The sequence below is a fragment of the Zosterops lateralis genome (assembly GCF_965231275.1).
Source record: "Zosterops lateralis genome assembly, chromosome: 35".
In the NCBI taxonomy this organism is placed as follows: Eukaryota; Metazoa; Chordata; class Aves; order Passeriformes; family Zosteropidae; genus Zosterops; species Zosterops lateralis.
In genome coordinates this window covers 1,551,629-1,566,186 of record NC_139795.1, presented here as the reverse complement: position 1 = coordinate 1,566,186, position 14,558 = coordinate 1,551,629, and the positions used below count along the sequence as shown (strand labels likewise).

Here is a 14,558-nt window from a genome sequence, read left to right as displayed (position 1 = left end):
CCCCCAAAAATTCCAAAAAAATCCCCAAAAAATCCCCAAAAAATTCCCCAAAAATCCCAAAAAAAATCCCAAAAAATTCCCCCAAATTTTCACCTCAATCCCCAAAATCGCCAAATTGTCCAAAATTGTCACAACTTTTATTTTTTTGGAGAATTTTGGGGATTTTTGGGGGGTTTTGAAAGGAATTTTTTGGGGGGTTTAATGAGATTTTTATGGGGAATTTTGGGGTGGATTTTTGGGGGATTTTTGGTGGATTTTTGGGGGATTTTTGGGAGATTTTTTGGGGATTTTTTGGGGAATTTTGGGGGGGATATTTGGGGGATTTTTGGGGGATTTTAAGGGATTTTTTGGGAGATTTTTTGGGGAATTTTTGGGGATTTTTTGGGAGAATTTTTGGGAATTTTTTGGGAAATTTTTGGGATTTTTGGAGATTTTTTGGGGGAATTTTTTGGGGAATTTTTGGGGGTTTTTTGGGGGGATTTTTTGGGGATTTTTTGGAGATTTTTGGGGGATTTTGGGGCAATTTTTGAGGGATTTAGTTTTTTATTTTTGGGGAATTTTTGGGGATTTTTTGGGATTTTTGGGGGATTTTTGGGGAATTTTTGGGGATTTGGGGCAGATTTTTGGGGGATTTTTTCCGGATTTTTTGAGAGATTTTTTTGGGATTTTGAGGGATTTTTTGGGGAATTTTTGGGGAATTTTTGGGGCAATTTTTCAGGGATTTTTTTTTTTATTTTTGGGGAATTTTGGGGGGGATTTTTTTGGGGATTTTGGGGGATTTTTTTTGGGAATTTTGGGGGGATTTCTGGGGAATTTTTGGGGATTTTTTGGGAATTTTTTGGGGATTTTTTGGGGGATATTTGGGGAGAATTTTTGGGAATTTTTTTGGAAATTTTTGGGGAATTTTTTTGGGATTTTGGGGAATTTTTGGAGGGTTTTTTTGGGAAATTTTTTTGGGAATTTTTGGATTTTTGGGAGATTTTTTGGGGATTTTTGGGGATTTTTGGGGGAATTTTTTTGAATTTTTGGGGAATTTTTGGGGAATTTTTGGGGAATTTTTGGTGGATTTGGGGCAGATTTTTGGGGGATTTTTTGGGGATTTTTTGGGGGATTTTGGGGCAGATTTTTGGGGTATTTTTGTGGGATTTTTTGGAATTTTTTGGGGATTTTTGGGAGATTTTCTGGGGATTTTTTGGGGGAATTTTTGGGGAATTTTGGGGGGATTTTTTGAGTGAATTTTCAGCATTTTCAGGCCCCGTCCCAGGAGGATCCTCAGGTGCTGCCTGGGAACGAAAAATGACAAAAAGAAGTGACAAAAATGACAAAAAAGGTGACAAAAATGACAATAAAATGACATTTTGGGTCCCTCACCTGCAAAAGTGTCACCGGGGAGGGGGGAGTAACCTGGGGAGGGAAAAAAGGGGAAAAAATGGGTAAAAAGGGATTTAAAAATTACAGAAAATGGACAAAATAATGGACAAAAATGGACAAAAACAAACAAGGAACAGAAAGGGACAAAAAAGGACAAAAATTGGACAAAAATTAGATGAAAATTGGACAAAAAAATGGAGAAAAAAAGACAAAAATGGACAAAAACAGACAAGGAATAAAAAAGGACAAAAAAATGGAGAAAAAAGAGACAAAAAAGGACAGAAATTGACAAAATTGAACAAAAAATGGACAAAAATTGGACAAAAACGGACAAAGGGAGACAAAACGGGACAAAACAATTGACAAAAATGTGACAGAAAAGGGACAAAAAGTCACCAAAAAAAACCTCAGAAAAGTGACAGAAGTCCCCAGTGTGTCCCCAGGTGTCACCAAAGTGTCCCCAAAGTGTCCCCAGTGTCCCCAATGTCCCCAGGGGTGTCCCCAATGTCCCCAAAGTGTCTCCAGAGTGTCCCAAAGTGTCCCCAATGTCCCATTGGTGTCCCCAAGGTGTCCCCAATATACCCAAAGTGTCCCCAAAGTGTCCCCAAAGTGTCCCCAAAGTGTCCCCAAAGTGTCCCCAATATCCCCAAGGTGTCTCCAGGTGTCCCCAAAGTGTCCCTGGGATGTTTTGATGTCCCCAAAGTGTCCCTAACATACCCAAAGTGTCCCCAAAGCGTCCCCAGGGGTGCCCCCAATATCCCCAAGGTGTCCCCAAAGTGTCCCCAAGGGTGTCCCCAGAGGTGTCCCCAATGTCCCCAAAGTGTCCCCAATGTCCCCAAAGTGTCCCCAAATGTCCCCAGGGTGTCCCCAAAGTGTCCCCAAGGTACCCACGGTGTCCCCAGGTGTCCCCAAAGTGTCCTCAGGGTGTCTCCAGGTGTCCCCAATGTCCCCAAGGGTGTCCCCAAAGTGTCCCCAATGTCCCCAAGGGTGTCCCCAGAATGTCCCCAATATACCCAAAGTGTCCCCAAGTGTCCCCAAATATCCCATTGATGTCCCAAATGTCCCCAAAGTGTCCCCAAAGTGTCCCCAGGTGTCTGCAATGTCCCCAATGTCCCCAATCCCCCCAGGGGTGTCCCCAATGTCCCCAAAGTGTCCCCAAAGTGTCCCCAAAGTCCCCAGGGGTGTCCCCAATGTCACAAAGTGTCCCCTGGGTGTCCCTGGGATGTTTTGATGTCCCCAATGTCCCTCAGGTGTCCCCAATGTCCCCAAAGTGTCCCCAATGTCCCCAAAGTGTCCCCAATGTCCCCCAAGTGTCCCCAATGTCCCCAAAGTGTCCCCAGGGTGTCCCCAAATATCCCATTGATGTCCCCAGGTGTCTCCAGTGTCACCTGCTGTCCCCCCGGGTGTCCCCAGGTGTCCCCAAAGTGTCCCCACCATACCCGAGGTGTCCCCAGGGGTGTCCCCAATATCCCCAAAGTGTCCCCAAAGTGTCCCCAATGTCCCCAATGTCCCCAATATCCCCAAAGTGTCCCCAAAGTGTCCCCAATGTCACCTGCTGTGTCCCCAATGTCCCCAAAGTGTCCCAAATATCCCAAGGGCTGTCCCCAAGTGTCCCCACCATACCAAAAGTGTCCCCAAAGTGTCCCCAATCCCCTCAGGTGTCCCTTGAGTGTCCCCAAAGTGTCCCCAAAGTGTCCCCAAATATCCCATTGGTGTCCCCAATGTCCCCAGTGTCCCCCAGGGTGTCCCCAAATATCCCATTGATGTCCCCAAGTGTCCCCAGTGTCACCTGCTGTCCCCCCGGGTGTCCCCAGGTGTCTCCAGAGCCCGCAGGTGACCAGGAGCAGCCCCAGGGGCAGCGCCAGCCCCGCCAGCGCCACCAGCAGGGACAGCCTTGGGGACAATCCCGGGGCTGGGGGGACAACAGGGGAAAAGGGAAAAAAGGAAATTAATTTGTTAGAGAATTAAAAAAAAAAATTAAAATAAAATTTAAAAAATTAAAAAAAAATTAGGGGGGAAGGGAGTGAGGATTTTAATAAATGTGGGTGGGAAAGTGGAAAAATGGTACAAATTTTTTTTTTAAAAAAAAAGTCTAAAAATTAAAGAAAATTCGCCGCCCAAAAAAATTTAAAAAAAAAAAAAAAAAAGCGCACAAGAAAATGTAAAAAAAAAAAAAAAAAAATTAAAAAAAGACCACCAAAATCCCCCCCAAAAAAATCCCCCTCCAAAAAAAAAAAAAAAAAAAAAAATTTAAAAAAATAATAAAAAAATTAATTCCCAAAAAAGCCCGAAAATCCCCCAAAAATCCCCAAAAAATCCCCAAAAATCCAAAAAAATCCAAAAAATATTCCAAACAAAAAAATATTAAAAATTTTTCAAAAAAAAACCGAGAAAAAAATCCAAAAAAACTCCAAAAAACCCAAAAAACCCGCAAAAAATTTCCAAAAAAATCCCCCAAAAAATCCCCCAAAAATCGCCAAAAAAATACAAAAAAATCCCCCCCCAAAAAACTCAAAAAATCCCCAAAAAATTCCCCAAAAAATCCACCAAAAATCCCCCCAAAAATCCAAAAAATCCCCAAAAATTCCCCCCAAAAATCCCCATAATATCCCTCAAAAAATCTCAAAAAATCCATCAAAAATCCAGATTTAATAAATAGATAACTCCCCCCCAAAAAACCTACAAAATCCCAAATAAAAATCCACAAAAAAATCCCCCCAAAAAATATCAAAACAATTCAAAAAAATCCCAAAAAAAATCCCAAAAAAATCCCTAAAATCCCACAAAAAAATCCCCAAAAAATCTCCAAAAAATCCAAAAAAATTCCTAAAAAATCCTCAATAAATCCCCAAATATCCCCCAAAAATTCCCCCCAAAAAAATCCCAAAAAATCCCCCAAAAATCCCAAAAAATCCCAAAAAATCCCTAAAAAAATCCCAAAAAATCCCTAAAAAATCCCCAAAAACCCCCAAACCCCTAAAATCACAAATTACCCCCAAAATCCCCCAAAATCGCCAAAAAAATCCCCCCAAAAAAATCCCCCCAAAAAATCTCAAAAAAATCCAAAAAAATTCCCCAAAAATCCCAAAAAATCCCACAAAAAAAATCCATCAAAAATCCAAAATAAATAAATAAATAAATCCCCCAGAAAACCCCCAAAATTCCACAAAAAAATCCCCAAAAAATCTCAAAAAAAATTCCAAAAAAATTCCAAAAAAAATCCCTAAAATCACGCAAAAAAATCCCACAAAAATCCCAAAAAAATCCCAAAAAATTCCCCAAAAAATCCAAAAAAATCCAAAAAAATCCCTAAAAAAATACCAAAAAAATCCAGAAAAAATTCCTAAAAAAATCCTCAATAAATCCCAAAAAAATCCCCCCCAAAATCCCAAAAAATCCCTAAAAAAATCCCCAAAAATCCCCAAAAAAATCCTAAAAAAAAAAATCCCTAAAAAAATCCCAAAAAATCCCTAAAAAATCCCCAAAAAATCCCTAAAAAATCCAAAAAAATCGCCAAAAAATGCCAAAAAATCCCTAAAAAAATCCAAAAAAATCCCTAAAAAATCACAAATTACCCCCAAAATCCCCAAATTTCCTTACCCCATGTGACACTGAGCGGCTCCTCCAGACTGGGGTGCATCACAGAACACATGAAAACCCCAAAAAATCCCCTAAAAATCCCCTAAAAATCCTCCCAAAGAAACCCCAAAAATGCCAAAAAAAATCCCCCCCAGAAAATCCCCGCAAAAAATCTCAAAAAAATCCAAAAAAATTCCCCAAAAATCCCCAAAAAATCCCACAAAAAAATCCATCAAAAAACCAAAATAAATAAATAAATAAATCCCCCAGAAAACCCCCAAAATTCCACAAAAAAAATCCCCAAAAAATCTCAAAAAAAATCCAAAAAAATTCCAAAAAAAAAAATCCCTAAAGTCACACAAAAAAATCCCACAAAAATCCCCAAAAAATCCCAAAAAATTCCCCAAAAAAATCCAAAAAATCCCTAAAAAAATACCAAAAAAAATCCAGAAAAAAATTCCTAAAAAAATCCTCAATAAATCCCCAAAAATCCCCCCAAAAATCCCAAAAAATCCCTTAAAAAAATCCCAAAAAAATCCTCCCAAAAAATCCCCCCAAAAATCCTAAAAAAAATCCCTAAAAAAATCCCAAAAAATCCCTAAAAAATCCCCAAAAAATCCCAAAAAAATCCAAAAAATTCGCCAAAAAAATGCCAAAAAATCCCTAAAAAAATCCCCAAAAATCCCAAAAAATCACAAATTACCCCCAAAATCCCCCAAAATCCTCTTACCCCATGTGACACTGAGCGGCTCCTCCAGACTGGGGTGCATCACCGAACACACGAAAACCCCCAAAGAATCCCCTAAAAATCCTCCCAAAAAATCACAAAAATCCCCCCAAAATCCTTTAAAAATCCCCCCAAAAAATCCCCAAAAATCTCAAAAAAATATCAAAAAAAATCCCCCCAAAATTCCTCAAAATTCCAAAAAAATCCCCCCAAAATCCCTCCAAAAAATCCCCAAAAAAATACCCAAAAAAATACCTAAAATCCCCCCAAAAATCCCAAAAAATCCCTAAAAAAATCCCAAAAAATCCCCAAAAAATCCCCCAAAAAATCCTAAAAAAATCCCTAAAAAAATTCCCAAAAAATCCCTAAAAAATCCAAAAAAATTCCACAAAAAATCCAAAAAAATCCAAAAAAATCCCTAAAAAAAATATCAAAAAAATCCAAAAAAATTCCACAAAAAAATCCCCCAAAAAATAATAAAAAAAAATCCCAAAAATTCCAAAAAATCCCAAAAAAATCCCAAAAAATCCCAAAAAATCCCCAAACCCCCCAAACCCCCAAAACCCTTAAAAAAACCCCAAAAATCCTCTTACCCCATGTGACACTGAGCGGCTCCTCCAGGCTGGGGTGCATCACCGAACACACGAACTCCCCTCCCTGTCCCGGGGTCACCTCGATTGTGGCCTGAGCCCGGAACGTCCCGTCCCCGACCGGCAGCGCCCGAATCCTTCCCTGGGGGTCCCCGACGAGGGTCCCGTCCCGGAGCCACCTCAGGGTCACCTCGGCCGGGGAGAAACCCCAGGCGTGACACGTCAGCGCCAGCGCCGCGCCCCGGCGCTCGAGGAGGATGCGCAGTTGAGGAGGGGCTGCGGAGAAAATTTGAGACGTTTTGAGGACTCAAAATGGCACCAAAATGGTCCCACAATGGACCCAAAATGGTCCTAAATGGGTCTCAAGTTGTGTCGCAAAATGGTGCCAAAATGGTGCAAATTGTGGCACAAAATGGTCCCAAAATGGTTCCAAAATGTGTCCCAAAATTTGCCCTAAAATGGTCCCATAATGGACCCAAAATGTGTCCCAAAATGGTCCCATAATGGACCCAAAATGTGTCCCAAAATGGCACCAAAATTAGTCCCAAAATGGTCCCAAAATGGTCCCAAAATGGCACCAAGTGGGTCTCAAGTTGTGTCCCAAAAGTGGCTCAAAATGTGCCCCAAAATGGTCCCAAATGGGACTCCAATTGTGTCCCAAAATGGTCCCAAAATGAACCCAAAATGGTGCAAATTGTGGCACAAAATGTGTCACAAAATGGTCCCAAAATGGTCCCAAATGGGCATCAAAATGAGTCCCAAAATGGTTCCAAAATGGTCCTAAAATGGTCCCAAAATGGTCCCAAATTTTGCCTCCAAATGGTCCCAAAATGTGCCTCCAAATGTTCCAAAAGTGGTGCAAATTTTGCCCCAAAATGGTCCCAAAATGGTGCAAATTGTGGCCCAAAATGGTCCCAAAATTGCCCCAAAATGGGTCTCCAATTGTGTCCCAAAATGTGTCACAAAATGGTCCCAAGTGGTCCCAAAATGGTCCCACAATGGACCCAAAATGAGTCCCAAAATGGTCCCAGAATTGCCCCAAAATGGCACAAATTGTGACCAAAAATGTGCCCCAAAATGGTCCCAAATGGGTCTCAAGTTGTGTCCCAAAATGACCCCAAAATGGTCCCAAAATGGGTCTCAAAGGTGGCCCAAAATGTGGCACAAAATTGGCCCAAAATGGTCCCAAATGGGACTCAAATTGTGCCCCAAAATGGTCCCAAAATGGTCCCAAAATGGTCCCAAATGTGTCCCAAAATGGTCCCAAAGTGGCCCCAAACGGTCCCAAAATGGTTCCAAAATGGCACCAAATGGGACTCCAATTTTGTCCTAAAATGGTCCCAAAATGTGCCTCAAAATGTGTCACTAAATTTGCCCAAAATGGTCCCAAAATGGTCCCAGAATGGTCCCAAAATTTGCCCCAAAATGGTCCCAAAATGTGCCTCAAAATTTGCCCCAAAATGGTCCCAAAATTCACCCAAAATGGTCCCAAAATGGCACAAATTGTGTCCCAAATGGGCACCAAAATGTGTCCCATAAGTGGCCCAAAATGGGCCCAAAATGTGCCCAAAATGTGTCTCCGAAGATGCCAAATTTGGCCCCAAAATGGCACCAAATGGTCCCAAATTGTGCCCCAAAATGGACCCAAAATTTGCCCCAATCATGCCACAAAATGTGTCAATAAATTTGCCCAAAATGGTCCCAAAATGGTCCCAAATGGGTTTCCAGTTGTGTCCCAAAATGTGCCCAAAATGTCCCTAAAATGTGACCAAAATGAGTCCCACATGTGCCCTAAAATGACCCAAAAATGTGACTCAAAATGTGTCCCATAATGGTCTCAAAATAGCACAAATCGTGCCCAAAATGGGCCTCAAAATGTGCCCAAAACGTGTCGTAAAATTGTGCCCAAAATTTGCCCAAATTTGGCTCAAATGTCCCCAGATGTCCCCAGTGTGTCAACAAATGTCCTGCACAAAATGGCCGCCAATGTGCACAAAATGGCCTCAAAATGGTCCCAAAATGGTGCCAAATGGGCCCAAAATGTGCCCCAAAAGTGGCCAAAAATGGGCCCAAAATGGCCACAAAATGTCCCCAAATGTCCCCAATGGCCTCAATGTCCCCAAGGTCCCAAATTGCTTCAATGTCCCCAAATGTCCCAAATGTCTCCAAATCTACTCGATGTCCCCAATGTCCCCAATGATCCCAATGTCACCCAATGTCACCCAATGTCCCCAAATGTCCTCAATGTCCCCAAATGTCCTCAATGATGCCAATGTCACCCAATGTCACCCAATGCTCTCAATGTCCCCAAATATCCCCAATGTCCCCAAATGTCCCCAATATGTCCAAGTGTCCTCAATGTCCCCAAAATGGCACCAAAATGGCGCCAAAATTTACCCAAAATGGCGCCAAAATGAGCCCAAAATGGCGCCAAAATTGGCCCAAAATGTCCCCAAATGGTCCCAAAATGGTCTCAAACTGTCCCCAGGTGTCCCCAGGTGTCCCCAAAATGTCCTCAATGTCCCCAATGTCCTCAATGTCCCCAAAATGGCACCAAAATGGCGCCAAAATGAGCCCAAAATTGCCCCAAAATGTCCCTAAATGGTCCCAAAATGTCCCCAAATGTCCCCAAATGTCCCCAGGTGTCCCCAGGTGTCCCCAAATGGCCTCAATGTCCCCAATGTCCCCAATATGTCCAAGTGTCCTCAATGTCCCCAAAATGGCACCAAAATGGCGCCAAAATTTACCCAAAATGGCGCCAAAATGAGCCCAAAATGACGCCAAAATTGGCCCAAAATGTCCCCAAATGGTCTCAAAATGGTCTCAAACTGTCCCCAAATGTCCCCAAATATCCCCAGGTGTCCCAAGTTTCCCCAAAATGTCCTCAATGTCCCCAATGTCCTCAACGTGCCCCAAAATGGCCCCAAAATTTGCCCAAAATTGCTCCAAAATGGCACAAAATTGGCCCAAAATGTCCCCAAATGGTCCCAACATGTCCCCAAATGTCCCCAAATGTCCCCAGGTGTCCCCAGGTGTCCCCAGGTGTCCCCAAATGTCCCCAATGTCCTCAATGTCCCAAACATCACCAATGTCCCCAATGTCCTCAACGTGCCCCAAAATGGCACCAAAATGGCGCCAAAATTTACCCAAAATTCCCCCAAATGGCACAAAATTGGCCCAAAATGTCCCTAAATGGTCCCAGGTGTCCCCAGGTGTCCCCAGGTGTCCCCAGGTGTCCCCTGACCTCTCGGGGGCGGCCACACCCTGTGGGGCAGCTCCTTGCAGAGCCTCAGTCTCTGTGTCAGGCGCCGTGGCCAGGCCGGGTCCCGGCGCAGGATTTTTGTCACCGTGTCCCCGAGGAGGCGGAGGGGACCCCCCTGGGCGCAGGGCCCCCACGTCCCCAGGTCCCCACACACCAGTGGCCTTTGTCCCCAATGTCCCCAATGGGCCTGAGGGGCCTCGGGGACCCCGACAATGGCCTCGGTGTCCCCAATGGCCACGGTGTCCCCAATGATCCCAATGTCCCCAATGATCCCAATGTCCCCAATGTCCTCAATGATCCCAATGTCCACAATGTCCTCAATGATCCCAATGTCCACAATGTCACCAATGTCACTCAATGTCCCCAATGTCCCCAATGTCCCCAATGTCCTCAGTGTCCCCAAATGTCCTCAATGATCTCAATGTCCTCAATGTCACCAATGTCACCCAATGTCCCCAATGATCCCAATGTCCCCAAATGGCCTCAATGTCCCCAATGTCCCCAATGTCCCCAATGTCCTCAGTGTCCCCAAATGTCCTCAATGATCTCAATGTCCTCAATGTCACCCAATGTCCACAAATGTCCCCAATCCCTCCAATGTCACCCAATGGCCCCAAATGGCCTCAATGTCATCCAATGTCCCCAATGTCCCCAATATGGCCAAGTGTCCTCAATGTCCCCAAAATGGCACCAAAATGGCGCCAAAATTTACCCAAAATTCCCCCAAAATGGCTCCAAAATGTCCCCAAATGGTCCCAACATGTCCCCAAATGTCCCCAATGTTCCCAATGTCCTCAATGTCCTCAATGTCTTCAATGTCCCCAAAATGGCCCCAAAATTTGCCCAAAATTGCTCCAAAATGGCACAAAATTGGCCCAAAATGTCCCCAAATGGTCCCAACATGTCCCCAAATGTCCCCAAATGTCCCCAGGAGTCCCCAGGTGTCCCCAGGTGTCCCCAGGTGTCCCCAGGTGTCCCCTGACCTCTCGGGGGCGGCCACACCCTGTGGGGCAGCTCCTTGCAGAGCCTCAGTCTCTGTGTCAGGCGCCGTGGCCAGGCCGGGTCCCGGCGCAGGATTTTTGTCACCGTGTCCCCGAGGAGGCGGAGGGGACCCCCCTGGGCACAGGGCCCCCACGTCCCCAGGTCCCCACACACCAGTGGCCTTTGTCCCCAATGTCCCCAATGGGCCTGAGGGGCCTCGGGGACCCCGACAATGGCCTCGGTGTCCCCAATGGCCACGGTGTCCCCAATGTCCCCAATGATCCCAATGTCCCCAATGGCCTCAATGTCCTTGAATGTCCCCAATGTCATCCAATATCCCCAAAATGTCCCCAATGTCCCCAATGATCCCAATGTCCCCAATCCCTCCAATGTCCACAAATGTCCCCAATGATCCCAATGTCACCCAATGGCCCCAAATGGCCTCAATGTCATCCAATGTCCCCAATGTCCCCAATATGTCCAAGTGTCCTCAATGTCCCCAAAATGGCACCAAAATGGCGCCAAAATTTGCCCAAATTGGCGCCAAAATGGCACAAAATTGGCCCAAAATGTCCCCAAAATGTCCCTAAATGTCCCCAAAATGTCCCTAAATGTCCCCAAATGTCCCCAGGTGTCCCCAGGTGTCCCCAGGTGTCCCCTGACCTCTCGGGGGCGGCCACACCCTGTGGGGCAGCTCCTTGCAGAGCCTCAGTCTCTGTGTCAGGCGCCGTGGCCAGGCCGGGTCCTGGCGCAGGATTTTTGTCACCGTGTCCCCGAGGAGGCGGAGGGGACCCCCCTGGGCGCAGGGCCCCCACGTCCCCAGGTCCCCACACAGCAGGGACATTTGGGACAAGGCCACCACCAGGGACGTGGAGTCGTTGCTGGAGGTCACCAAGGAGCCGTCGGGGGTCAAGGAGCACCACGAGGCCATTTGGAGGACGAAAGGGGCTGGAAAAAATTTAAATTTTAATTTTTTTTTTTTTTTTAGGGGGTTATTTTAAATTTTGGGGGGTTTTTAAAGGGGTTTTATTTGGGGAATATTTAGGGATTTTTTTTTTGGAATTGTTTTAGGATTTTTAAAGAATTTTTTTTTTAATTTTTTTGGATTTTTTTTTAGTGTTTTTTAGATTTTTTTTTTTGGACTTTTTCATAGAATTTTTTTTAGATTTTTTTTTAGTGTGTTTTAGATTTTTTTTGGACTTTTTCGTAGAATTTTTTTTTTTAGATTTTTTTTTTGAGTTTTTTAGATTTTTTTGGATTTTTTTTTCGTAGATTTTTTTTTTTTCGGGATTTTTTTGGATTTTTTTTAGAATTTTTTTTTGGAATTTTTTTGGATTTTTTTAGAATTTTTTTAGAGTATTTTTGGAATTTTTTTGATTTTTTTTTAATTGTTTGGATTTTTTTAGATTTTTTTTTTAATTTTTTGGATTTTTTTTAGAAATTTTTTAGATTTTTTTTTAAATTTTTTTAAAATTTTTTTGGAATTTTTTGATCTTTTTTAGAATTTTTTTTGAATTTTTTTTAATTTTTTGATTTTTTTAAAATTGTTTGGAATTTTTTAGAATTTTTTTGGAATTTTTTTGGAATTTTTAAAGATTTTTTAAAAATTTTTAAAGGATTTTTTAGAATTATTTTTTAATTATTTTTGATTTTTTTTGAATTTTTTTAGAATTTTTTGGGGGGAAATAGTGTTGAAAAAGACCAAAAAAATGGGATTTTTAATTAAAATTTTGGTGATTTTTTGAGTTTTAAAAAGCTATTTATTTATTTCTCTAATTATTATTATTATTTTTATTATCATTAGGGGGATTCTTAGGAATTTTTTTTAATTCCCAAATTTTCCCCTTTTTTTCCCCAAATTTTCCCCCATTTTTTCCCAAATTTTTCCCAAATTTTTCCCAATTTTTTCCCAAATTTTCCCCAATTTTCCCCCATTTATTCCCAAATTTTTCTCCAATTTTTCTCCCATATTTCCCAATTTTTTTCCCAATTTTTCCCCAATTTTTCCCAAAATTTTCCCAATTTTTCCCCAATTTTCCCCAATTTTTTCCCAATTTTTTCCCCAATTTTTCCCAAATTTTCCCCCAATTTTCTCCCATTTCCCCCTAATTTTTCCCAATTTTTTCCCAAATTTTCCCCAATTTTCCCCCATTTATTCCCAAATTTTCTCCAATTTTTCTCCCATATTTCCCAATTTTTTCCCAAATTTTCCCCCATTTTTCCCCAAATTTTCCCCCATTTTTCCCCAAATTTTTCCCAATTTTTTCCCCAATTTTTCCCAAATTTTCCCCCAATTTTTCCCCAATTTTCCCCCAAATTTTCCCAAATTTTCCCCAAATTTTCCCCAAATTTTTCTCCAATTTTTCCCCAATTTTTCCCTTTTCCCCAAAAAATCCACCCAAAAATTACGTGACTGAACTTCCCCTTTCCCCAAAACTTTCCCAAATTTTCCCCCAAAACTTTCCCAAATTTTTCCCCAAAATTTCCCATTTTCCCCTCAAATTTTCCCCCTAAAAATTCCTTTTTTTCCCCTCAATTTTCCCTTAAATTTTGCCTTTTTTCCCCAAATTTCTGCCCAAATCTCACAAAACTGACCCGCCCTCGACTTCTCCTCCTCCTCAACTTCCTCTTTCCCTAAAATTTCCCTTTTTTCACCAATTTTTTCCCAAAATTTCCCCTTTTTTGGCCAAATTTCCTCCAAAATTCCCTTTTTTTCCCCCAAAATTCCTTTTTTTAACCCAAATTTTCCCTTTTTTTACCCAAATTTTCCCTTTTTTTCCCCAAATTTCTCCCCAAATCTCACAGAAATGACCCGCCCCCGACTCCTCCTCCTCCTCAACTTCCCCTTGCACCAAAATTTTCCCAATTTTTCCCCAAAATTCTCCTTTTTTCCCCAAAAATTCCCCAAATTTCCCCTTTTTTAACCCAATTTTTCCCTTTTTTAACCCAATTTTCCCCTTTTTCCCAAATTTCTCCCCAAATCTCACAGAACTGACCCGCCCTCGACTCCTCCTCCTCCTCCTCCTTTCCCCAAAACTTTCCCTTTTTCCCCCAAAATTTCCCCAAATTCTCATTTTTTCCCCATTTTTCACCCCAAAATTCCCTTTTTTCCCCAAAATTTCCCCTTTTTTACCCAAATTTTCCCTTTTTTCCCCCCAAATCTTCCAGGGCGGATCCTCCTCCTCCTCAACTTCTCCTTTCCCCAAAACTTTCCCTTTTTCCCCCAAATTTCCCCCCAAAAATCTCATTTTTTTTCCCCAATGTTTCCCCCCAAAATTCCCCATTTTTTTACCCAAATTTTTCCTTTTTTTTCCCCAAAATTTCCCTTTTTCACCCCAAAAAAACTCTCACCTGCCCCGGGCGCGCCGAGCGCCACCAACAACAGCAACAACATCGCGGATAAACCGGGACAAACTGGGACAAACTGGGACAAACTGGGACAAACTGGGAGGGGGCGTGGCCAAACAGGGGTGGGGATATTCGGGGACAGCCAATGGGAGATGGAGGAGGCGGTGACGTCACTGGTTCCTGGGCAGAGCGGCCCCGGCGGAGGCCGCGGTGGGAACTCTGAGCTGGACTGGGATGGACTGGGAGGGGATTGGGGGGGACTGGGATGGACTGGGAGGGACTGGGAGGGACTGGGATGGACTGGGGCAAACTGGGACAAACTGGGAGCACTGGGATAAACTGGGGTGAACTGGGATAAGATTACAGCACTGGGATAAACTGGGACAAACTGGGAGGAACTGGGAGCACAGGGATGGAACTGGGACAAACTGGGAGGGACTGGGGTGGACTGGGATGGACTGGGAGGGACTGGGAGGGACTGGGATGGACTGGGAGGAACTGGGAGGGAACTGGGAGGGACTGGGAGGGACTGGGAGGGACTGGGAGGGAACTGGGATTAACTGGGATGGACTGGGACTGACTGGGAGCACTGGGATTAACTGGGAGAAACTGGAAGAAACTGGGAGAAACTGGGGTGGACTGGGATGGAACTGGGAGGGGGCTGGGAGGGGCTGGGAGGGACTGGGAGGGACTGGGATGG

The 14,558-nt window shown here is 43.3% G+C and overlaps 1 protein-coding gene across 1 annotated transcript; it reads right to left on the bottom strand.

Moving 5' to 3' along the window:
- Positions 1–534: 534 nt before the first annotated feature.
- On the bottom strand, positions 535–10,840 carry LOC310921571 (uncharacterized protein; the record flags this gene model as incomplete). The annotated part of the gene is made up of 6 exons (XM_083881734.1): positions 535–1,283; positions 1,372–1,404; positions 3,161–3,283; positions 6,271–6,543; positions 9,512–9,818; positions 10,513–10,840. The coding sequence occupies 5 exons, from the start codon at positions 10,838–10,840 to the stop codon at positions 1,383–1,385; spliced, it is 1,053 nt and encodes a 350-aa protein (XP_083737860.1). The 3' UTR covers positions 535–1,283; positions 1,372–1,382.
- Positions 10,841–14,558: the final 3,718 nt, after the last annotated feature.